The sequence below is a fragment of the Lytechinus pictus genome, chromosome 5, assembly GCF_037042905.1.
Source record: "Lytechinus pictus isolate F3 Inbred chromosome 5, Lp3.0, whole genome shotgun sequence".
NCBI lineage: Eukaryota > Metazoa > Echinodermata > Echinoidea > Temnopleuroida > Toxopneustidae > Lytechinus > Lytechinus pictus.
In genome coordinates this window covers 49,137,604-49,164,140 of record NC_087249.1, presented here as the reverse complement: position 1 = coordinate 49,164,140, position 26,537 = coordinate 49,137,604, and the positions used below count along the sequence as shown (strand labels likewise).

At 35.3% G+C, this 26,537-nt stretch overlaps 1 protein-coding gene across 6 annotated transcripts in view; it reads left to right on the top strand.

Annotated features, from left to right (window-relative positions):
• Positions 1-707: 707 nt before the first annotated feature.
• The window catches only part of LOC129261316 (FK506-binding protein 5-like), a 39,046-nt gene continuing 13,216 nt past the window's right edge, over positions 708-26,537 (top strand). For 2 of the 6 annotated variants that reach the window (XR_010293501.1, XM_064099138.1), the window contains exons 1-6: positions 708-3,144; positions 6,685-6,818; positions 13,716-14,901; positions 21,242-22,010; positions 24,311-24,449; positions 25,288-25,315. Coding sequence is in view for 4 of the 6 variants with exons in the window: in XM_064099138.1 (XP_063955208.1) it covers positions 3,042-3,144; positions 6,685-6,818; positions 13,716-14,901; positions 21,242-22,010; positions 24,311-24,449; positions 25,288-25,296 (2,340 nt within the window). In the remaining 2 variants the exon portion in view is untranslated. Of the gene's footprint in view, positions 3,145-6,684; positions 6,819-13,715; positions 14,902-21,241; positions 22,011-24,310; positions 24,514-25,287; positions 25,432-26,537 lie in introns of all 6 variants that reach the window. The other 4 variants (XM_064099136.1, XM_064099135.1, XR_010293502.1 and 1 more) reach the window with 3 other exon arrangements.

Here is a 26,537-nt window from a genome sequence, read left to right as displayed (position 1 = left end):
GCTCTTAACTTACGAACAGGTTAATGAAACGGCCCCCTGGTCTCTTTATGTACTGTAAATATATTTGTTTGATTATCAATGTCTTGAACTTGAATAAAGTCATGATGAAACAACAACAATTTTAATCTAAACTTCCAATCTTACAAAAGTGCAGTCACCATTGAAAATTTTCCCAAAGCTGATTCTTTGTGAAATTTAGATTTTTTTTGTATTAATGACATATCTAGTGCCCGCTCTTGATAATGGTTTGCTTCTTGCTAAAACTTACAATTTGAGCACTTGCCTTCAAATATTTAGGATTTGGATATTAGAAAGCTATATATAGACAAGAATTATATCCTGAAACTGTCAGACCATTCCCTGCTTCAAAAGTTGGCTTTATATCAATATACCAGATCAAAATATTTTTTATGCAATATCTCAAAATTTTCATTTCATATCGTTGACATCATAATTGTTTTAGTGCAGAGACATTCATATAATCTAGAAATAAATGAGAATCATTACGTTGGAGGGATTTACCAAACTAAAATTAGGCTTTGAATGAACACACTGACACCATAGAGTATCGGTAATACCTCCTAACCAAACTGTCTTTTGTGATTCTCGGGATTCTGGGACCGATCCCCCTTGCTGAAAAGCTGGGTTTATCTCTCGCAATCCCCCAAGTCGACCTCCTCCAAATCCATCATAGCAATTAATTCAAAGGAGGAGGATCAGCAAGGGCTCTTGTGACAAATTTAGAAGATGTTTAATCACCTACTTCCCCCACTTGTTGTCCTCATTCAGCTTTACTCTGTGGCTCATCGCCCCCCCTCCTACTTGCATGTATTGGAGTATCTTAAGTATTAATCTTAAAGGTGTCGATTACTCTCCCAATGTGACATGACATTAGCCCCATTTACACCAGGATTTCTTTCTCAGAACGTGGTGAACCTTTTCATGTTCTTTAAAGCGTACAAGCATTTATTCATATCATTAAATAGAAATTTGTCATTTGAAATGTGTAATGGAAAGTTGTGATTTGATGATTTTTATTCAAAATTTTTGATTTTGAAAATGTTTATCTTTATTTGCAGTTCAATCTTTACCTTATTTACCAATATACAAGTGATAAAATTAACCATTTGATGAGTGTATTTTTAAATGACTAAATAAAGGAATAGAGATATGATACACTGACTATGAAATGAAATTTGGAAAAATGAATAAATATTAAACAAACATGAGTAAGTTAATGAAAATGGAATGAAAACAAAGATGAATATATATCAATAATTAAATGAAGAAAATATGATCAAAACTTCTTCCATTAAATCCCTGGGATAAGGAAATTTTGAATGATACCCCATTCACACAAAATAAACGGATAACGATAAAACATGCAACCTCAAACTCTTCTATGTAAATGCAGGTTTACCTGTTGAAAGTTAAAATGGCCATGAATTGCCTAAGCCTTGTAAACCTTGATCAAATATTTATGAGTCACATATTTTCAAAAAACATTAAAGGTAAATAAAGTAATTGCAGCAAACAATTATTTCATAAGAAAGCCTTTAAAATCAAGTTTAATTACCACCATGTTATAGATCTAGATCTGGTACATTAATGTAAACTTATCTTTGTAAAATCATGAAATCTTAGCTCAAAATCGATAATTCTAATGATCACTAACACAGAAAAGCTAATGTGGGACAGTGTATTAATATTGCTTAAAAAAATTACCCGACATTAGAATGGAATTCCGTGCTTATTTTGTTAATTTCTCAGCAATTCAGCAATTTCTTCCAGAGTCAATTGGCACATATTTTTTATGTATACAAACACTTGGGTGGTCATTTTGTTGGATTCTGTTCGAACTCATTTTGAGATCGTTACCACAACTGGTATTTATCTTTGAGCACATTTAGATACTGTATATTCATGAATGCACAAGTTTCTGAAGAAAACAAGAGGACAATTTGAGTCAAAATCTTACGTTTTCCCCATAGTATTTTTCATATTATTCTCAGAGACATGTATAATTCTTTCTTTATAATCAGTCAAAATGTCCTGTTAAAGACTTACTAGAAACGAAAATTATGTGATTCCAAACATTTATAAAGGCAGTACTCTGTCACCAAAGTGGAAATGGTCAATTTGACAAGAAAAAGGCCGAAGTAGGCATCATTTGTCACGTTGGAGGTAGACGCGCAACAAAGCACGTTGTTTCTCGGTCAGTTAGTCAAAGCCGTGAAACGAGCCCTCCAAGGGCATCGAGCGCAGGCTTTTAATAGCAGGAAGTTAGTTTAGGGACTCGAGTGGTGTACATGAATCATCGTATCATCAAAGTAAAAACAGTTTTCTTTATCTTGACGCTTGCTGAAAGACAGACAGGGTTCTGCTTCTCGGAGCAAACTGGCAAACCGAACGTAGTAGCACTCTGGGGAATACCTATCGGTTCACGCTGCTGCATCTATTTTGGAAACTTTACTTGTGACACCATCAGTCTGTTACCGTACACTGTGAAGATCATCATCCTGGAATGGATTCTTGTTGGAATAATTCCATTTATTATTTCTGAGTGATTTAACCTGTGGATTTTCATAGCATCAGATCTTCCGTTATCTCTGTCTTTGGACTTCTTCCTAACTTCATTTGCTCTACATATGCCTTGTTGATATTCAACGGTTCTTCCATGCTTGGAATAACGTCCAAATTCGTACTTCCGTCTGCTTCTTTGAAACTGCATCATCTTGTTTGGGCGAAGCTAGGAGCAATTATCAACTCATCTCTCCTCTCTCTCTCTCCCTCTCTCCTCAACTACGCAAAGCGGTGGCGGCCTCTATTCTTAGATAACCTATTAGGAGTCTAATTTAGGGTGTAGGTTGGGACGAAGGTGGGTTTAGGGGGTAGTTTTTATTTACGGGAATGAAATTTGTAGAATTAGTCTGTTAGGATAGAGAGATCATAGGAAAACCCTCCCTCTCTTTCTTGTCCGAATCTTCCATGTCGGAAAAGTTCTTTAGTTTTCTCTGTTTGGGAAAAGTTAGGTAGTTCTCATGCCTGTAACCCATATTCATTCCTCGCTACAGAAGAGCTTTACGAGCATCGGCGTCAAGGAGAGCCAAAATGTCACAGCCGACATGAAGAGATTAAAAACAGGTAAGCTGCATTATTTGTTTTATTATTAAACATCACGGCCCCACCCTAAGTAGGAGTGTGAAGGATTAGATCAATTTCAATTTCGTATATGGAAAACCAGTGACATCATCATCTAGAATGACAATGAATTTCACAATGACAATCTCAAAATTTGTGGATAGCTCAGAAAGAAAAAAAAAACGACTTTTTAGCTTTGGCATAAGTGGTAGCCTTCTTTTGCCTTGGAAGATTTCTCCACAGGGATTAGGAGACTGTCTTCAGACAATATGGCCCGAATTGACAAAGGTGGTTTTGAAAACCCACGGTTGAATCCATGGTTTATGCAAATCCTGTATAAATACGCTTAATTTAGTGCGTATCAGGCGCGTGTGTAAATAAAAATGTGCAATGCTGATGCACGCTTTTGTCACTGTGCGCCAAATTGACGCCTGTTACCATGGTTAGCTGCGCTATTTTATTCATGAGTCCACTGTTTGAAGAGTGGACTCATTAATTCAAAACAGGACTCATGAATAAAATAGCGTGGATAACCACGTCAATTTGGCGCACTGTGACAAAAGCGTGCACCAGCATTTGGACATTTTTTTATATACACGGTAAAATAAGTGTAATTTATACAGGAATTCTACATAAACCATGGACTCAACAGTGGGCATATGAGGTTGCCAACATTGTCATATTTCTAAAATACAGCTTTTTCAAAGCTGTCCTCAATTTCCAAATTTCAAATCAGCTCCTCGGAATATAAAATTACATTTTTTATTGCCATTGTTTTGGTACATCAACATGATGTTTCTACTTTACAATATGATAAGTGCATATGCTAGTAGACAAATGATTATGTTGCCATCAGCTTTCCATAATTGAGGTTGATGCAAACAATCACACTATTTGTGAGAGCTGTCCCAAATATTGACATGTAGGTGCCGAGAGTGCAGGTGATGAATTTGGTGTACCTATGCAAATTTGGGGATCCTGATCTAAATTAAGTGTCTTCAAGCTGTCCTTATGCATCTCATTTTAGGTCTAGTGTCTATCAATTCACCAGTCCCGATGTTGATAGACACCTTGAACATAAATGATTAGAGTTATGCTGCACTTAAGGGATTGAAGAGTAGCCAAGTTTCACTGGGACTCGCTACTCAGTACAATTGTTACTTTAATCCTTGATTAAATTCATGGGATGAAAAAGGGGTACAACCAAACAAAATATTTCCTTTACAAAGGAAAATACTTAAAGGAGCTTTTACAAATAATTTGAAATGAAAAAGATGATGAAATCAAATTGGGTCACCTTGCCATTGTCTTGGCCTCTCTTGGTTTAGACGGATGCATCTTTCATGTTAATCTATATTGGCCATCTTCCAACTGGAATAAGAACAAAAGATGTTATTTACAAACTACATGTAAATAATTGAATAGATTTTCTTATTTGTTTTCTGCCAAGTTTCAATTTATTGCACCTTAAGCATGTTGATCCCAACTCCCTCTGACTTCAAAGGCAAATAGTTATGTTACATATCATCTCAGAAGGGTAGAGTTTGTGTTTAGGAATATACATGGTTAAGAAGAAACTGGAAAATCAGGCTATTCATTCTCACACTTAACAGGACCCCCCCTCCCCCCAAGTACAAAGCTGCAAGTAGAGTGAGCTCACATTACACAATATTCCTTCACGTTGGTAATAAATGAAAATTTGTCGGGTGAACCATTATATAAACTCATCTTTATTGATGGTTTATCTCATTGCCATAGTAACTATTTTTGGAAAATAGAAACATCAATATTTGCCTGTGGAATATGATTTTAACTTTGAGGCGATGCATAGTTTTAAAGGTCAAGTCCACCCCAGGAAAGTGCTGACTTGAATAAATAGAGAAAAATCAAACTAGCATATAGTGCTGAAAATATCATCAAAATCGGATGTAAAATCAGAAAGTTATGACATCTTAAAGTTTCGCTTATTTTTCACAAAACAGTGATATGCACAACTAGGTGAGTCAGTCGATGATGTCCATCACTCACTATTTCTTTTGTTTTTTATTGTTTGAATTATACAATATTTAATTTTTATAGATTTGACAATAAGGACCAACTTGACTGAACCATATAGTATTAAACAATGCTAATTCCACATGTTCAGGGAGGAATTAATTATTGTATCACTTGACAATGAGGAGAAAATTAGAATATTTCATATGTCATATAATGAAATACAAAAGCAATAGCGAGTGGATGACGTCATAGTCTCCTCATTTGCATACCAGCCATATAACTGTTTTGTCCATATAACTGTTTTGTGAAATTAAACGAAACTTTAAAATGTCATAACTTTCGTATTTTACATCCGATTTTGATAAAATTTTCAGTGTTATGCTTGATGGATTTTTCTCTTTTTATTCAAATCAACTTTTTGTTGGGGTGGACTTGTCCTTTAAAGACCATAAAATGAGGCGAAGGGCTGAATAGATTAAACACCGATATCAAATGTCTGTTTTTTGTGAGTTGATCTTTATTGTTGATTAGTATATGAAAGGAGAAATGTCGCCACCATGTTCCAAACAAACTTGTTTCAAGACACTTCTGGCTACAAAATTGAGTTTAAATTCCCCTTGTCAATGTAGGTATGCTACTTGACACTATTCAAGTGCGGTAGTAGAATGTTGCAATAGACCTCCCCCCCCCCAAACAATAAGCTTTGTTTATGGGAATGTACATTAAAGATGACACGTTGCATAACGATGAAGAAAAAAATTGGGTATTTTAGAAACTAAAAGTTGAGCTATGTTTTTCACCTTGAAAAATATGTACACGTAGTGTGTTTATTTATTCAATCCTGACCTGCCCAATAGGCCCCTGAGAAGGATATTGCATTACTGCTACCGCCATCTAAATAAGATCTGAATATACCTTAATATATTTGCCTTAATTACTACTATTAGTTTGGGAGGAAGGAAATAAAATTACATTCCTTTTCAATTAGTGCATGAATCTGACATGTGCAGGCTCATGTTTCTGAAATACTTTACAAAATGGAAGTGTTTAATTTCAAAATATAATTGTGACTGGTCTACATGAAGATGAAATAAATTCTTCTTCACTATTTTTAATTATCACACAAATTTGCAGAATTTGCAGAATTTTTTATTCTAAATCTATTACATTTATTTTCTGCTTTTGATGAACCTATAATTTATTAGACAACATTCATGTCAATCTAATCTTTGATGATTAATACGAAAGTAGAAATATACAGATTTTTGTTTACTTGACTTTCAAATCAGATCAAAATCAAATGTGTTTGGGGGAATTTTGAAGACACCATACATAAATTATGTAGCTGGTCTAAGATGTTTGTAATGATTAATTATTTCATTTATTATGATCATTCTGGCTGAAGTGGTTGTTTTTCCATAAATCCATTTCAAAACTTACCTGTCTTTCCCCTTTATTATGTTTTTACCCTAGTCATGTTTACTTACGAAGATGAAGAGTAAAAAGTTTACCAATAATTTCACCACATCTTTATTTCTTTCAAAGATAATCCCGGTGATGTCGACCTTGATCTCATCAAGTCATCAAAGCTATTATCAAGCTCAGCGGCCAAACACAGAATATCTGTAGCCCCCTCTAATAGGAGACCTAGTAAAAAAGCTCGTGCTCGGACGCCACAGGTAAATAACCTCCACCTTAAAAAAAAGATTTTTCATGTAATTATAATTCTTTTCATTGATTTATGGAGTGAGTAGTATGATAATAAATCTCTTTTGTTTAGATATCTATTGCTGGGGTAAGTACATGCATAACAATCATTGGTAAGTCAAACATAACACATTTTAAATTTTGTTTTAGATTGATATGTTTGTGATTATTGTATATGTATGTTGAGGTAAAATATTGCCATTACTTCTGTTTTAAAATTGGACATGTGCATGCTTATTGCATTTTGAATGTCACTCTCCATGAGAGGTGAGAGGTCTTAGGTCTTTAAGGCATCTGTTCAGGACCAAAAGGACTCTGTGGTGGTTAACTCATAATGCACAGTTTGAACTCTAAATGAGTTAGTGTAATGCCCATGACCTTTTGACCCAGAACAGATGAACTTTACAGTGCATGGATGTATTTGGATTGTTGAATGCATCTAATCCAGATCGGATTCAGTCTCATCCTTCCTAATCCATTGGAGTTCCATTATTCAGCTTCGAGAGTGAAATTACCATCACAATGTTTCAAATTAAAAATGCACTTTAATATGGCATACGGTATAGGCAACTGAACACTTCAACCTTATAACAAGAACTGCCCCCGATTTTCATGTGAAAACATTTGATTTTAAAAATAATCATTACATGTCATGTACATGTCACTCTCTATGTGAATCTTGAAAACATATTTTGTACTTGTTTCTCGGAAGTGGACAGCTCACACACCCAAACATTGTATGACGCCAGAATTACCTGACTGGTTTGAAGCATTTACGGTATCAATTCAATTAGCTGCCACTATCTCAGACATTTCCCAGCCATTAACACTTATTAGACCAACTCCTCTTTGAACTCTTCTCATTAATTCAGTTAAAGGAGAATGAAACTCTTGGAGCAAGTTAGCTTTTGTGAAAGCAGAAAAATCAAAGAATAAGATCAACAAAAGTTTGAGTAAAATAGAACTAGCAATAGAAGAGTTATGAGCATTTGAATGTCGAGATCACTAATGCTATGGAGATCCTCCCATTGGCAATGCGACCAAGATATATGATGTAATAGATGAACAACTCTCCCCTTTTGGACACTGAAAATATACCCCAAAACATCTCTTTTTGCTCATTCTAATCATATGACAAGCGATTCATCAATGATATAATGTTGTGAAACCTCTGTACTTGTCCTCTCATAAAGAGAACACCTCACCTTGTGATAGACTCTATAAAAGTGAGAATATAAGTGAAATAAGTACTAAAGTAATGAGGGAGTTGTACGTGTGTGACATCACAGATCTTGGTCGCATTGCCAATGGGAGGATCTACATGGCATTAGTGATCTCAATATTCAAATGCTCATAACTTTCTTATTATTCATTCAATCTTCCTCAAACTTTCAACAATATGTTTCTTTGATTTTTCTCTTTGATATGGATTCAGCTGGTTTCAAGGGTTTCATTCTCCTTTAAAAGAACTTAGGTACAAGTAGAATAATACATCCTCTATTGAATCAATACAGGACCACTTGTTATGGGGTTATATGGAGGTGTATAGTTTCTTTTTAAAACTACTATAGATGATCGTATCATTCAATTTGCAGAAAGATCAACTACTGTAATGTTATATCAATAATGAGTTTGCTCTGCTGCAGTTTTGAAGTTTGCTGATTAAAATTTGAGACCTTGCAATAATAAGTTGTCAAAGGACAACTCCCTGTACTAAGTAACAATTAGACCTTGCACAAAAGAAAATTAGTAATTTTTCATTTCAATTTGTTTTACCAATGGGAAATTCTGAAAAAAGGGAGCCCACCGACACCTCGTCTGCTGTGCAAACCCTTCACTCGAGTTAAGGGTCTGAATGTGCAGCCTACTCATGCCTTGTGTACTGAAGGCCCTCTCGCTCAGGAATTGAAACAGCGAGTTTTGTATGTGATAATCTTTGCGTGGAGACATGCTTGTTGATCAAAGTTTCAATCAGGGTCTGTTCCTGCAGACTACCCAACCCCCCCCAAAAAAAGGTGCAAATATCCACCTTTTTCATATACATGTATGTTGTTTTATGTACATATATCTTCATAAAAAAAAGCTACAAATATATGTGATGTGATGAAAATTTCATTGTTGCCAATTAAGTAGTTTGCCTTGCCCAGACGTGCTTAATGATTAGTGTCCTGAAAGTGTTAATTTGATAACTAGAAGGAAGTCAACCCACACATTTAACTATGTGTCAACCTCAATACAAATTAAACTCATTAAGCTTTGATTATAACGGTCTGCTATCTGGGACAACACTTAAAGAGTAGCTATGTTTGTACCCCCAGTTTACTACTAATTAGAAAAACTGATAACATTTAAAAGTTTCGCTTATTTTTCGCAAAACAGTGATATGCACAACTAGGTGAGTCAGTCGATGATGTCCATCACTCACTATTTCTTTTGTTTTTTTATTGTTTGAATTATACAATATGTCATTTTTTATAGATTTGATAATAAGGACCAACTTGACTGAACCATATAGTATCAAACAATGCTAGTTTCACATGTTCAGGGAGGAATTAATTGTTGTATCACTTGACAATGAGGAGAAAATTAGAATATTTCATATATCATATAATAAAATGCAAAAGAAATAGTGAGTGGATGACGTCATAGTCTCCTCATTTGCATACCAGCCAGGATGTGCATGTACATGTAACTGTTTTGTGAAATTAAGCGAAACTTTCAGTCATAACTTTCTTATTTTACAATTACATCCGATTTTGATGAAATTTTCAGTGTTATGCTTGTTGGATTTTTCTCTTTATATTCAAATCAACTTTTTGTTGGGGTGGACTTGTCCTTTAAAGGTCAAAATGGTTTTTAAGAAACTCTTCAAAATGATTATACACATTTATTCATTTTGACACAAAATATACACAAAATATATCATGATGTAATAATGTGTGCCAACAATAAGTCGCGATTCATGTCATAAGTGGAACAAAATACATCTTAACAAGAGGAAAATCCGTTAATGATTAAGAAAGTTAATAGAATTTTAAGTTTTGGATTTGTGATGTCATAAACGAGCAGCTGTCCCATATGTTATGTAATATAAAATGCATGATTTTCATGTTTTAATGGTTCCTGATGACTTATTTTTGTTTTCTTGTCACGATTGGGTGTGAAATGATTTGTCTCTTGATATACAAAAAGTACAGAAAAAAGCAATTTCAATTTTCTGAGAAATGACATTACATTGCTTTTTTTACCATTGGCTATGTAGGAATGCTGGTCGCATATGACGTCACAAATCAAATAATTAAACTTCTAATAACTTTTTACAGTAATTCTTTGATGGATTTTACTCAAACTAGGTCTTGGTTAATATTTTCTATTATTTTTCTGCTATTTTTACAATAATTTTTCTTTCAGGTTGGCCTTCCCCTTTAAGAAGAGTATAAATAAGATGCAATACTGTATCTCTTCTTCGTCGTCATTAATATTTCCTACTTTCTACTGTGCCTCAAACATTTGCCCCTTAGTTTTCTCATGCTGATCTTTGGGCCTCCTTAATATCCTTACTATAAATATATTGGTGCATATAACTATTTTTGGAGTACTTAACAGCAGGTATATATTTGTTGCTGTAATGCCCTGATCGTCAGGTCTTCAGAAGTCTGAAAAATATTAATATGAGCCTTGTGGCCTCTGACAATATTCTGTGGTATAAATCCACTTTTTAACAAAGGAAAGAAAATCCATTTTTTAAAGAGTAGTACGGTTACGGTATATTGCTTTTTTTTAATTCAAAATTTATGTTGTATTTGATTCAATTTTTTTTTTTCATTTTTATATTCATTGTAAAAGCAAAAAAATCTCAAACAAAAACAAATGCAGCTATGAAATGAAATAATGACAGTTGTAAATTTTAAAAGTTGTAAGCTAATCAATTATTTTAAGTACCATAATGTAAAACTTGAAAATACTTAATTTTTTCTTTTTTGTGTTCTAAATTTCAAAAATTTTACTATCTAGAAACAGTTCTCATCGATATTGTATATTATAGCGTTTATACCAGGGTTCCCAGCCCATCAGGGAAATCAGAAAATTATTTTACTGATTTCCAGTGAGGGAAAAATTAGGGAATTTGATATAAAAATACCTCGAATCTGGTAGTCAGACGGTAGTCAGTCAGACTCTTTTATACTGAAAATACATGAAATTCACTGCAATAACTTAGAAAACATGCGAAACTGGGAATGGGTTTAAATAATTATCAGGGAATTTTTAAACTTCATCAGGGAAAAAAATCAGGGAATTGTGTTTTCTTGAAAAGCTGGAACCCTGTATACCCATATCAAGTATTGAAATTAGGTTGTTATCTAAAAATATGAACCTATTATTTGATCCCCATTCAACTTCATGAAGTGTCGTTCATTTAGACCATTCTATGTACATTTCTATACAAAGATATTTTCATCAGTCAGATGAAGGTGAAATTATCATGATTCTGAATGTCAGATCTGACAGTTAATTATCCTTTTTAATAAGAGAGAGAGAGAGAAACAGGTAAATTGGTCTTTGCAGATTCAACTTGTCCTTTCTTAATGAAAAGACTCCTAAATTCTGATTGATCATCTTAAGGTTTGACATTGGATATGACATTTCTAAAAACTAACCTTCGGGTTGTCATGATTAAGTCACTTTTTCATACATGTTTGCCTAGAGACAAGGAAAGGATCAGCCATCTATACTTCAAGGTCTTAGCAATTTTTTTGTAATAATCATAGGTTAATGTTATAGCAGTATTATTGTGTGCCTTTCACTGCATAAGTGTTTATTGTTTAGATATGGTTGTCTGAAATTAGGTCGCTTTGAAATATATTAAAAATTGAAAAATAAAATATAAATGCATATAAGAAATAAAATATATGAATAGAAATGAAAATGGATATGTATGAATAAAGATGAGAATAAATGAATAAGAGTGAAAGTAAATTTCAAAAATGAAAGTTAAAGAATAGAAATGAAAATAATTGAAGAAAGAAGAAAAATAGATAAACGAATACATGATAAATAATAATAATTTAATAGATTGTGAATTATGTATCACTCTATTTGCAAATGATGTTAAATCTGCTATCATAATGAACTACCATTGCAACATAAATCAAATAGAGGTTCAATGCACATAACATTGATTTACCAAATCGCCATCAAATGAAGGGGAAAAGGCTGTCTTTGGGGAATATACTTCATATTCATCTATACTGTCATGCAGTTCAGGGAATAATTTTACTTTTTTTTAATTTGATTAGCATTTCTGATTGTTAGAAAAAAAACCTTCAACTTTATTTGATACAGTCGTAAATCTACACATGAAAAAATTGCTTCACAAGGGAGATTTTGTGTAGCTTGCGTAAAATTTTGTGGAGCAAATTCCAATGCGATACCAGGAAAATCATTTCCTTCTGGCATAAAAATTATTTTTTTAATTTCGGGGGCTACTTTTCACAACTTACTACCTGAATCTGCAACATTGAATAAGCTTTAATATTGCAACAAATGGGTATTTTCCAGGGCATCTTATTTTAGTTTCCAGGGCTGTTTTGAGCATTTTGTGAGCTAAATCGCCCTCAACCCCCATTTTCCCTGCTGCCATGACACACAAATACATCAATGGGAAGTGTACGTTGCTATTGGGGGCCACCTCTTTGTTTGTGGGGTATATATCACAATCATATAGCGCACCTGACAATAAGCCCGTTCGTAGTTCCATTCTGCGCATGATCAATAGATTCTACGCATGATCAGAGGAAGGTCATTTGTACTAAAAGTGACATGGTGGTTTAAAATCTAATGAGATAAGCACCAACTTTGATGTCTTGATTATTCATATATTCTTTTAAATTGTGGTTTTCATTTACATCCACAAAAACAACAATGAGTCCACGAACGACGGTATTTCACAGTTTGCCAAGTAATTGTGCAACATGCTACGATATGCATTCAGAGTAGGAATGCAACAAATACCTTCATAAAGTGTTCATTGGTGTGCTATTCTAGTGACCTGGTCTATTCAATTTCTTCACCCTGCTATGCAAGGCAAGCTTACGTAATATCTTGATTTGAAATCTGCCTATCATAATGAAAGAAATGAAAGGTCATTTGACCAAAATTGTCCCTGAAGTAACTACGAACTGGTCTATTCTTTACCCATACCCTGTATTAAAAAGGGGAAGGATGAAGAGGAAGGAGGGAATATTCATTCCGTAATTGGCCCCTCGTTGATCGATCATAAGATGGGATATATAGTAATACGAACATCATGCTTGATACATACATACACAGTCATGTGTTGTTCTACATAGAATGACGAAGGGAAGGCAAGTCGCAAATATATTTACAAGCAGGGGTCATAAACACCTGTGTGGTTTAAAATTCTGCTGTTGTCATTGTTCTGTGTTCTCTTTCTATTTTGCTGCCCGTACTTGAAATCCTTGCTGATCCATTTTTGCAAGAGGATACATATCATGATGCATTCACAGTCATTTGTTGGTCAACAGAGCATAATGTAGCGCAAGTCACAATATGCACAGGCATAAACACCTGGGTGGTTTTAAATTCTGCAATTACGAATGTTCTGTGTTCACTTTCTAATCTTTCATATATATGAAATCCTAGATGGAACAGCAGTATCAATCAATTAAGCTGAAAGTGTTCGGCCAAGAGGTGTACAATACAGTAAATCTACATGAAATTGACCCAATACTGTCTCAGTGTGAATTGTCGTCCGTGTAGCTGTATCAAGTGTTTAATCAAATTTGAAAGATCATTGTATCACCAGTCTTTTCTCTTTTTCTGTTCTCTTTCTCTCCATCTCTCTGCAGAAGCGGTCCAGCAGTCGACTTGACGATGCCCCCTCCCCAATAGCAGAAGAGCCCTCTACCCCCACAAAGAGCCCCGCCCCTATCGATCTTGACAGTGAGTTACCTTTCCCCGGCGTGGCGCTTTCTACAAGCCCCGCCCAACAACATTCCAATGGCTCCACTTCCAAACCGAAGGGCCTGGGGCCCATGGTCCTCCCCGCCCTGCCCCCGTTTGGCCCAAAGGGTAGTAGAGGTAGGGAAATAGAATCTACACCCATCTCAGATTCTTTATCCAGAAATTCAGATTTACCCTCTGATAGTGCAATATTCCCCCCTCAGAAAGCTGAGAGTGTAAGCGATAGGAGTAAGATAGATGCCTTAGAGAATCAGAAAAATGGTCAGGACATAGGAACAGAGAAGGGTAGGCATGATGATATAGAGAAGTTGCTTGATGTTGATCCAAGCTTGTTTGGGGATGATGCTAAGGTAAAGGAAGATGGCAGTACTACTAATAAGGTGGGAGGGGTGGAAGACAACGGTGAGGTGCCGTTCAAGCTTGGGGGAGATGGGTTGATGGACGCTGGTAGCGTGGAAGAGCAGGGACACGGAGGGGTTGGGGAAGGGTTGGGCATTGCCGACTTGGACCTCCTGGTGGACCTGCCGGATCCGCTGGATCTGGGCAAGAACATGTTCGGGGTGGAGACGATCATGGAGGAGGATGAGGAGGTGGAGACAGGAGAGGAGATGGAAGGGAGCGACGACTTCCTGGAGGACGAATCCTCTGCGGAGGAGTTTGAGGTGGAGGAAGAGGCGAAGGAAAGAGTGAAAGTAGGGACTGTGGCCGCCATGATTAGTAGTGTCGAAGAAGAGATAAGGAAGAGTCCGCCGGAAAAGGGCAAGGGTAAAGTGATGGTTGTGGGGAGGAAGGAGGAGAAGAAAGAAGAAATGCAGGATGCTATTAAAATGGAGGAAGGATTGGATGTTGGGAAGAAAGATGAGCTTTGTAGCTCGGTCAAAGAGGATAAATCCGAATCACCATCCTCGCATGGAGTTAAGAGGGTGGTGGATGATCACGTTGCTATGGAAACAGATACCACTAATAATAAAGATGATGATAACGATATTAATGATAGTAATTATCCAGGAATCGGTGGAAGGCTCTCCCCTGAGGACTCAGTCATGGGCTCTGTCAAGTTGACCCGTGAAGGTAAAAAAGTTTTGAGTTTGTGCCTTAAAAAAAAAATCAAATACTTCGTACGAAAACCAAGAGTGTTCTGTCAAAATTCATGTGTAGGTGTTTCTCGTCCTCCCATTGATTCTGTGCACCATCTCCCCCCATCCTTCGTCCTTGAATCATGACATTCGCATGCATGGCCTTGCAATCAATAACAATCTTACCGTGATACAGAAGGATTGATATCCATGATTTGTGAAACAGGGATAATAGTAAAACCCTCCATATTCATTAAGTTTCAATCTAAAACTTTCAAATTTTCATATTATACAAACTCACAGTGAACTTGAAATCAAAAGCAGTCAATTTAAACAAATATCCCTGGCTTTGATATGTATGATTCTGATGCAGTAAAAATCATAATTTGCTTTCAGCACTCTCATTCTTCATTTTTACTGAATTTTGGCATGTCCTGAATTCATGAATATTACGAATATGGAACAAAATCCTAAACCCTATTAAAATGAATAATAAACTAAGATGACATGATCAGAGCATTTTTCTTTGTGAATGTTTGATATCACAAATCATGGAATATTTTCTCCATGTCTGTGTTTATTATTTTTTTTATTCATCTCTCTCTGTTTTCCATGCTTGTTTATTTTAATCTTTCCAAGCCCATCCATAATTCTTTTTTCATAAAGCCTCTTGTTCCTCTGTCATTTAATTTCATATCATTGTTTTCTGCTATGGAAAATTGTTTTAAGAAGAAACTCCTGTTAGATATTGTGTAAGGCAGCGGATGGTGTATTCCTTGGCACGTCTGGCTTCATTTTTATAAAATTCTTAGTAGAATTTTCTTTGGGAAATGGAGAATACACTGTATGGTGGCTATTTGGACTGCTTGTGGTTAATTCTAAAAGATTTAACGATACTAAGAACTTATTAGTAGATATCATAGCATCTGAAATTAAGAGAAAAAATGAGGCAGTGTGTTACTTGTAAAAAAAACTGTTTCCCAAAAAGCAGAGGTTATCTTTAAAAAAGCAATTGCAAAGTGTTTGAGATTTTTTTTTCATTATTTTGAAATGGAAATTCTGCTTGTGTTGCATTGCATTTACTCAAATAACATTTTCAAAGCTCAAATATTAAAAACCTGGGGGGGGGGGGGGGGTCATCAATCGTTACACAGTAATTCAATTCAAAACTTAATGATCCATCATAAAAACTATTCACTTAAAGGACAAGTCCACCCCAACAGAAAGTTGATTTGAATAAAAAGAGAAAAATACAACAAGCATAACACTGAAAATTTCAACAAAATCTGATGTAAAATAAGAAAATTAAAACATTTTAAAGTTTTGCTTAATTAAAAAAAAAACAGTTTATATGCACATTCTGGGTGGTATGCAAATATTTCTTTTGTATTTTATTATATGAAATATTCTCATTTTCTCACTGTCAAGTGAAAGAAAGATTAACTCGTCCCTGAATATGTGGAATTAGCATTGTTTTAATACCATATGGTTCAGTCAAGTTGGTCCTTATTGTCAAATCTGTAAATAAATGAAATATTATATAATTCATACACTAAAAAACAAGAAATAGTAAATGAGGGACATCATCAACTCTCTCATTTGCATATTACTGAGTTGTGCATATAACTATTTAGTGAAAAATAAGTGAAATTTTAAAATATACCTTTGTTATTTTACATCAGATTTTGATGATATTTTCAGTGTTATGCCACATGTAGTTTGATTTTTCTCTATTTATTCAAAATCAACATTTTTCTGGGGTGACTTGACCTTTACAGATATACCCTCCAGAAATTACTGAAAAGGGTTGTTCTGATTTGTTTGAGGCCTTGATCGGAAATCCTGAGCTTGATCTTCATATGGGGGGTATCATGTGCGAATGATTGTACCCCATCGCTTTTAATAAATCCTATATGGGGAAAAAGAAGCCTCATTGAATATATCCGCTCTTGGATTACCTTGAGACTTTACCTGCTTGACATATCCAAGGTTAGTTATTTTTTCTTCTGATATTTAAGAACCTTATTCAGCTATATATTCAGCATCTGATTAATTGACACTGGTCGGATGTCTTGGTTGCTATAGCGATAGTGACCTGTCCTGATACAAAGATTAACAGAGTTTTGCTTATTTTTGTATAGGACCCAGTATGTCCATGGTTATTTATTACATATGAAAAGGCAATAGTGTAAAATACAAGGCAATAGTATATACAAGGTCATAGTTTGAAAATACAACACAATAGTATATAAAGACAATATAATAGTATAAACATATAGGGAAATTCTATGAAAACACAAGGCAATAGTCTAATATTCAAGGCAATAATAGACAAATAATGCACTTAAGTGGGGGCAGTGGTAAGAAATATCCGCACAAAGTATCTTTGGAGCAGCTCTAGCACAACTGTGATTAAAACCAATGGTGTTTGGACTGTTTGAAGGTGTATCATGCGGGAATTCAATTCCTGAACAGAATGCCATGTATTGTTTGTTTATAGAAGAGTGATATGAGTCCTTGTAATTTTATCACCCTCATTTCAAAACTGACCAGTCATGATTAATTGAATTACGACTACTCGTTACTAGTCATAAGTAACCTTACATGTACACATTAGGCAAAATAAATGCCTGGTCCAGTGTGCTTTCTCAACAAATCATTCGACAATGAATTGGCATGCTCTCTTTCATATTATTATTCTGTGGCATTTGATTTCATTTTGTTTATAAAGCTTGTGTATACACATTTGTCTAGAGATCAGTTTTGTAAGCATCGCCCCCTTTTACATGTACCGGTAAAAGCATCATATTGTGTGATCATCATGAAAAACTAGTCATCCATCGATGATGTTTGCTATCATAGCTGTGTCTTTCCTATTGGGGAAAATAATCATCCATTTCACTTTAATGCATTTTTAAAAACATCAATTTTCATATGATTTGTCTAATAGATGAATGTAAGTAGCTGCAAGTATATCTTTAGGATGAGAAAACACCCTTTTTTATTTCCCATTTGAAGCCATACTAGTCACAAATGATTAACTCATGTATGTAGGGTTACTGTTTTAAACCTGAATGTTATTGTGTTCTCTACCTTCATTGCCTCTGATAAAAAGTGCTTTCTATTGCCACATCATATGCTTAAATCATATATTGCTTTCATTTTCATTAAAAATCATCATTCTCTTGCACCTCCCCCCCCCAATAGTCAAAATTCCATTTAAATCATTTCAAAAATTAGAAAAAAAAGAAAAAAAGTACAAATTTCCATTTTTATAGTAACTGTCTGATCCATCTATGTTTTAAAAATTAAATATCCTTTTTGATTATTTTATAATTTCATCTTTAGACTGGGAATGCACCTGTTGTATGCAGCTCAGTCTTCTTATTTGTAAACAAAGCGGGTATGAATTGCAAAGCTGATGATTAAATTTCTTCAAATTGACCCAACAGGAACACTGACTCAAACTTACGAAGGGGCAGGTACCTGTTACGGAACTTCCTCAGGTTTTAATCTTGAACTTAATAGTTGGGAGTCGGCACGAACGTATACGGTCGAAATCAATCATGACATTTACAAATTGTCAAGGTTACAACCCAGACGACTTTTATTAAGCTCTTTGGGAAAAGGATGGTGTCCCAGACTTTTGGTTGCTTTTAATTGAAGTGAGGCATAGCCTCAGTGATACAATTTTTGGATTTGATTATTCACTTAAGAAAGGAAAAAGAAGTATATATATTCCATGGAACTTATGAACAGGCATAAGAAAATAGAGCAAGTTTACATAACATGTTGCTCATATATTTTTTTTCTCAGCCGTTTTTTCTTTTGCTTCTTTTTTTAAGGGGCAGTCCCCCACCCATGACATCAACCCTGTAATATTATGGTTTAAGATTGTATCGAAACCCCAACGAAGAATATATTTTTGCTTAATTGAATGGAAGTCCTCAAGTTCAGCATTACAAATTGACCCACAATCTATTTCAACATGCCTTATAATACCCCTTTCATAAACCTATCCTCCAATTAGCCGCCTAATAGTAATGCGGATAATTCAATAAAAATTGCGTTCACAAACTCCGAAAATTATCCGCCTTATTTTTACGAGCGCCTGTCCTGAAAAAGGCGGATAATCGTCATGACAACTGGACACGCCCCCTCCGATGCGGTTGTGTTGGAAAAGGGTGACCTTGTGACCGCACCATGGCAATTATCCGCATTATTTGGAAATACGTTCATAAACTAAAAATTTTGTCCCGATGCTGCTATTATGCGGATATTTGCAGCATCAAAATAATGCGGATAACTCTGGTCCTCCTCCGATTCTACGACCAAATTATGCTGCTATTAGCCGCATAATTGGGTTTATGAAAGGGGTATAAGTGTTCTGAAGCGCTAACAATATACACTTGATACCATTGAGAATAAAATCCTATTCTCCCAGGTAAAATAGAAATCGTGCATTGCAGCTGGGATGTGAATTTTTTCTCATGCTTTGTAGCGCATCTCTGCAATGGCATCAGTATCAGTATGGAACCGATTTTGGAATTAAAAAAAAACATCAGCATCAGATCGGCAATAAAATTCAGTATAAAAAAATTCGCATTTTTTATTGACAAGAGTGAAATGGAGATGGGGTACTAAATGTAAAATGTGGAGTTTTAGGTAGCTGTGCAATTAATCATCTGAGATAATGTTGTGTTTTGACAAGCATCTTTTTATCTACTTGATAGCATCAATACAGTATGTGAGGTATTCCCAACATGCCTATTTAGATGATGCTGATATGGAACATCAGTAACTCTAATGTGACAATGAATAATGTAAAATATATTTGATTAGGTAGTTGATGTTGGGAGATTGTCTTTGACTGAATGGTACTGCCCATAGAGTGAATCAGTAACTGTACTGAAAACAGATGAGATGTCATCAATGAATTTCCTTTAGGAAGTGATTCATAAAGCTCTTTGTAAACCTATGCACAAATTTATGAAGATTAATCTAAATGTGTCTCTCAATCACAAAGCATAATTTGAAATACGCATACTGATCTGTAGATGTTTATTACGATTTGTTGATGTTGAAAACACTCTTTCAAAGCAAATTGTGTTTTTTCTTTAATATTTATGAGTCATTTGAAATATAGTCAAATTTTTGTTTGCCATGAAAAAAATTGGATTCATATTGTAGCACTTAATATTCAACTAAGTATCATTCATAAAATCGGGCATAAATTTATAAAGAACTTTGTGAAACCGTCCCCTGGTGTATATAACTTTGATTATGGAGCTCCAGCAAAGGTAAGTGAATTCAAAAATTAAAAATAAAAAAAAAATTCTCCCTTCGTAACAGAAGACTCTACTTCCCATCACTTAACTGCTGTTTCCATGGAAACTTGTGTGTATTCTATCAAAATAAAATCCAACTAAAGCATGCCTAGTATATCATCTCATAGCATGTGTTGTCTAATAGTGAGCATGCTGTTATTTCATGTTTCTTTAGAAGTCGTTTGGGGAAAATTAAAGGGTAATGTGAGTCACCGTCTTTGGGGGAAGTTTGTGGTCTTTTGGCTGGGTACTCTAAGAACAATTTGGAAAGTTTTGTGTTTTGCTTATTGGAATGTTGATTTTGAATTTGGCTTTTGAATGGTGTATGGTTAGGGGTTTTTGTTAGATAATGAAATGAGAATTTTTTTATTACAATGGCAAAGTAAAAGAAGTATGCTGATCATTGTAATTTGATAATAACATGAATTACATTTTGACATCCAATAGCAAGTCAGACTTAGGGTCGTCAAAGATGAAATTAAAACGTATATTGATGATAATACATGTAGTTCACTTAAAAAAAAGAAATATATGCATTGCAAGATATTATTTTCCTTTCAAATTCTCCCTAGTTGATTGCTCCTGTAACGCAAAGGTTAATAATCGATTGCAGGGCTGATCTTTATGATCAATTATATTGGTTACTAGTATTATGTGCAATCAATTAGTGTGTCAATTGTATTATCAATAAGCTTTATGCTAATTAAGGTGTGGATACATTGTTGAAAGTAGATATTTCTTTTGAAGAATAAGATTAAGAAAGCATTGTGAAATTTTATTTGAAAGCAGAAGTTTTTCTTTATAACCATGACTTCAAACCATCCTTAGATCATTATAATAGTGCATGAATAGCACCCTATTTTTTGTTAAGTAGGTCAAAATTCTGTTCTGTGCCAAAAGAATGTAAGCCAGTGAAGGATTGCATCCCTATCGCTCTTGCAGGTGTGTGATTCTTGTTGATCAAATGTCACATGTAATGGTTTGATTCATTTTGTTTTTCGTCTTCAGACAAGGAGGAAGGAGACGCACCCAAGAATGATGGAGTACCTATTGTCATCATCGAGTCCCCATCTTCGGATGACCTCAAGACTAGCCTGGATGCCACCCTTGAAGGGAACTCCCAGGAAGAAGTGGAGGAGGAGCCTATGATTCTGCCTCAGGTACCCAAAGAAGTCATCATCATCATGAAGGATGACCCAGCCAAGAAAGAGGACGCAGGTACCAAAAAGGAACCAGAGAAAGAGGCGAAACCCAGCACCCCTACAACACCCGAACCGCCAGTAACACCGGTAGAGACGACACCCCCTGAGGAGGATGCAGCTGCTGCGTCACAACCACCACCACAGATGAAGAAAAAGGAGGAGGTGGAGAAGGAGAGCACCGAGACGGAGAAAGACGTGGAAGAGGTGAAGAAGGAGGAGGTGCCCGACGACGCCGAGGAGAGGCGGTTGAGTGTCGCGGCCAGCAAGGCTCTCTTCGAAGCCAAGATCCCCGCTGCCTCAGAGCCGACTAAGTCAAGCAACAAGGTGGTTGTCAACGGCTACGGTGCACAGAAGACGGATGTGAGGCGGACCAGCCAACCCAGCGAGACTATTCCTGAGACCAAAGCTGAAGCTGATACCAAGCTTTCGGAGAAGGAAGAGAAGAAGGCAGAGAAGGAGGAGGAGAAAGAAGAGAAGGATGATGGAAAGGAAGAACATGATCAGGTTTTTGCCAATAAGGAGGAAGCAGAAGAAGCTAAAGAAGAACCAGTCAGTCTCAAAGATAGAATCTCGAGGTGAGGAATTAGTCAAACTCATAGGCCTGAATTCATAAAGGAAGTTTTTAATCTGTTATAGGAAACCATAATTCATGTAAATTTCATGCATTGATTGCACCTATTCCAGCAAGCTTATTTGAGAAAGCGTCCATTAATGAATTGCACGTTTTTGCCACGCGTGCTAAACTAGGTTCCAGCCAACATCAGAGATGCCATATGTAGCAAAGACTAGCAATACATGAGATTTTAGATCACCAGGCATTGTATATAATTTGTATGAGGATAGGCTGTGATATTAACCAGCATGAGAAAGAGAGAGGGGGGGGGGGGGTGGTGAGCAAGAGTATCACCAGGCATTGTATATATATTAACCAGCATGAGAAAGAGAGAGGGGGGGTGGTGAGCAAGAGTATCAAATGGAGGAGTCCCACGCCTAATGCATGAGACTTGGCATACATGTATCTGCAACATATAATGATAATAATAATAGTCAGTTCTTGTATAGCACATAACACATTAAAAAACGTCTCTATGCGATTCCAAAGGACTTGGATATTATTACCCCGGCTGTAGCTCAAGCAGATTTCCAGTGCTCGGCATTTCAAGGAATAAATTCCTGCCAGGTACCCATTCACCTCACCTGGGTTGATTAAATGCAGCACAATGTAACATTCAAATTAACATTATCATGAATGCAGTATAATGACGGGTGGGAATATGGTGTCCTGTGGATAGAGCACTCATGAATTGTTTGAATGTTTCACAAATATACGTGCTGAATTAAGCGTAATTAATACTTAATAAAACATGCTGTCATTCCATGAATACTAAACCACTTTTCTGAATTCAGGCCATACTCTCTATTTTTAAGAACCAGAGAATCTTTCAGTGTGTGTTGAAGTACATGCCCTGTATAATGGAGCTGTCCCATGACAAAAGGAAGCAACTCTGATTTTTTTTTTCAAAATTGACTTTTTTTCTTGATTGGAATATTTTCTGTATGCTCTACATGATGCTCAAGAAATTGGAGTAGCCTCCAATATCTGAAATACAGATTTTTCAAAGCAAGTTACTCTATATATTCCCACATAAACAGTTACACATTTTCTTCAATTACAAAGAAACTCATTCCAAAGAGTCGCTTCCTTATGTCATTGGAGGGTAGTATGGATTAACCCCCTTTTGGCTCCAACACACACAGTGATGTGAGTGATAATGTACCTAATTTAGGTTTGTATTCACCTAGTCTACCAGCAGATGGTCTGATTACCGTTTGGTCCAACAATCACTTGGTCTAGTGCTCACTTGGTCTAACTGCCATTTGGTCTAATATAGATGGTCTAATTTCCATTTTGTTGTCTTGATTTAGCTCTCTATTAAATGAAAATTCATTTCGTAATGGTTCATCTAATTATATAGACTACATGTTAGTGGTGTTGGGCAAAGTGATGGTCAAAATGCGTATAGCGTAATCTGTGTTTATCTCTTGTCAGACGATACACCAGTCTGCAACATGCTTTCAATTACAATTTTAATAGTATCTGTACATGTACTTGATTAATGCCAAGTGTCTTAGATTTGATCTAATTATGTATTTGTGCACTTACCAACATTAATGAGGGGATATGATTAATCAATTTTTTGATGATCCTTGATAATATTTTGGGGTGCACAGTTGGTTCAGGAAGGTCATATGACTCTTTGCGTTAGTAGCTGAACAATAAATTCTTAGTTTTACAAGACCATTATGGAAGTATTTTTGTTTTGAGAATCACTTTCTACTTGCTTGGGGGTATAGACATTTCTTTACTAAAAATACAACTTTGACATAAAGATGCTTTGGTCCATATCAATGGTCATAAATTTAAGTATAGGTGATTTATTTTTATTTTGGATGTAAGCATGAAAGTGTTACATAATAAGGAATTTCATAAAATGAAGAAATGCCCTTTAATAATGTTTTGTTGGTTTGTCTTGATTATTACTTTGATGTACAGTATATTGATATTTACAGTAGATATACAGTAGATGTTTTTAAAATTTGTTGACACAAAGATTTTAAATAAAAAAGATGAACTTAGAGATATAAAGATTTGGAATGCTATAGATTTATTTTTGTTGATGGATTGATTTTTTTGGGGAGGGAAAAAAAACTTTGCTGAAAGCATCATGAATTAAAATTCATATTTCTTCTATATCTGTAGTACATTAAACAATTACTGATGACACTAATGATCTTGATTTGTATGATTTTGCATATTGAAATGTACTAGTTTATTAATTGATTTTTCTCAATTCATGTCTCCCAAAACCAATAGGTTTCAGAACTTGGCCACAAAGACGTCGGTGAAGGGCCTCACAGCTCACGTCCCAACAAGAAGTAGCCCTTCGAAGCAGCGGCCTGCCTCAACGAGCAACATCGAGAACAAGGAGTCGCCCAAGAAGCTTGCCCCAAAGGTGAAAGATGATTTCTCCTCCCCAACTGACACACTAGACTTGGTAGACCAGCCTAAAACTAGAGGTATAGGTGGTATCCACTAAGGCATGGTCTGCAGGCATTTTGGGATAAGGGCCTGGTGCACGAGTCTAATCTATGCATACATTTTTAGTTTGGATTTGGGGGAGGACGTATCAGGATTAACTTAAAAAGGATTTCCCCTTTGAGTAGGATATTTTGTCTACCATTCCCACTAGCAAGTAAGAAGAAACTCAAATTTTTGGGAGGGTGCAGATAGCTTTCAATCAGAAATAATTAAAGTAATTTGTCAACATCCATGTGCAAAAATAGTTATCTATTTATGGATCATTTTACATGTAATTACTACAGGTAAAAATGAAAATGTCAAATATGTTACGGTAAATGCATAGAAATGAGATGTTGGATTTTTTCATGCAATTCTTTTTTTTAGTCACTGCTAAAAAATCTTTGTGAATCGGTTCCTCAAAGCAACATTGCTCTTCAGAGGGGTGTTGAACCTAAGACAACTTTGTACTATTTTTTCTAATTTTTTTTACAATTACTTGTGCATGGCATTGAATTCCCTTTAATTCTTTTAATTGATGAAGTTACAGTTTTACTTTTGAATGTGAAAATATTTGCACTGAGTTGGTAGTTAGAGAAGTAGGGTAGGAATGGCAGAAAGATAGCACACTAAAAATGGATTATTAGCCAATAAGTATCCCTATTCATGTTCTAAGAATATTGGCCCTTGGGTCTATTTGTTGTTTTTTGCATGCATGTAAACCATGTTATGTTTGCATATTTATGTTTCTCTTTGTCTCACTATATTTCTAGCTATTATAGATTAGATACCTGTCTCATGGTTAAGTATCGACCAGTAGCCGTAACACAAAGCATAGCAGCAATGATCGTAGAACATTTTTCTATGATTGATGGCATTGCATGACTACAATGTACAATCAATCATGAAAATCAAGCGTATGATTAATCGCTATCCTTTTTGTTACGGGACCCAGGATTACATCTTACAAGGAATTGTGATTGATCTAATCTGTCTCAAGTATGGAAAGCCATTGACAGCATATTTCAGAATGCATATTCGTTCACGATGTTTTCTAGATATGATGCACACTCGTGCATGTATCTCTGTTTTGACAACTACAGTAGCATACTCCATTCAGTCCCAGAAAATGCCATTTTTGGTGAACTAAATGTCTCGATCTAGTTGGTTTCCAGGCTCTCATATTAATTCTTAATGATATCACTGTCTGTTTAATTGTTTACAAACTAGGGACAGTATGCATGCCTCCTTGATTAAGATTTATGACATTGATGGCTCTCCACAGTCAAGGATAGATTTAATCAATTGCAACTCGATCTTTGTGAGATGGGGTCCTGTTGTCCATTCCTGTTATGTGCAAATCTTTCTCCTATATGTGTTATTAATCTATCTTGCCCATCCTGTTTTTCTTACATCATATAGCATATTTCAAATATGAGACCTGCCATCCCTAAACCATAAAGTCACCGAAAATGAATTATTAGATTTGTATTGAGCTCAACGAAGCATATCTTACACTTTAGAATTATAAACAGTGGTACTAAAACGATTAAGAACCCCACCAAAAAATAAACATTTTTAAAGTATTTATTTAAAGTGCTGCAATGTTTTAGATATTCAATTGTAAAGTCAGGTGATGAAATATTATATTTCTCTGGGCTTGCAAAACATTGTAATGTTGTTGTCTACATTCAACACTCAACATGAAGGAGTGCATTTTATAGAGGGGGGGGGGGGGGTTCACTAACTTTCGAGCACAACTGTAGCTTGTCCAAATTGATAAACAATTACACACACAATTACTTGATTGCATGTAGAAGAAATTCATTGAGAGCTTCAAAGAAGAACACAGGGTTTGAAGTTTGGGGTTCATTTATGCATGAGATTTGCACAATGTACAATCTCAGTAAAGCTTCAAAGCAGTCCAGAATTAATGGTGTCAGATAATCTTGTGTATCTTTTCTATCCTTTGAATCTAGTACTTTAAAGTTTGACAGTATAAAGAACAAGAATTACTCTTTTC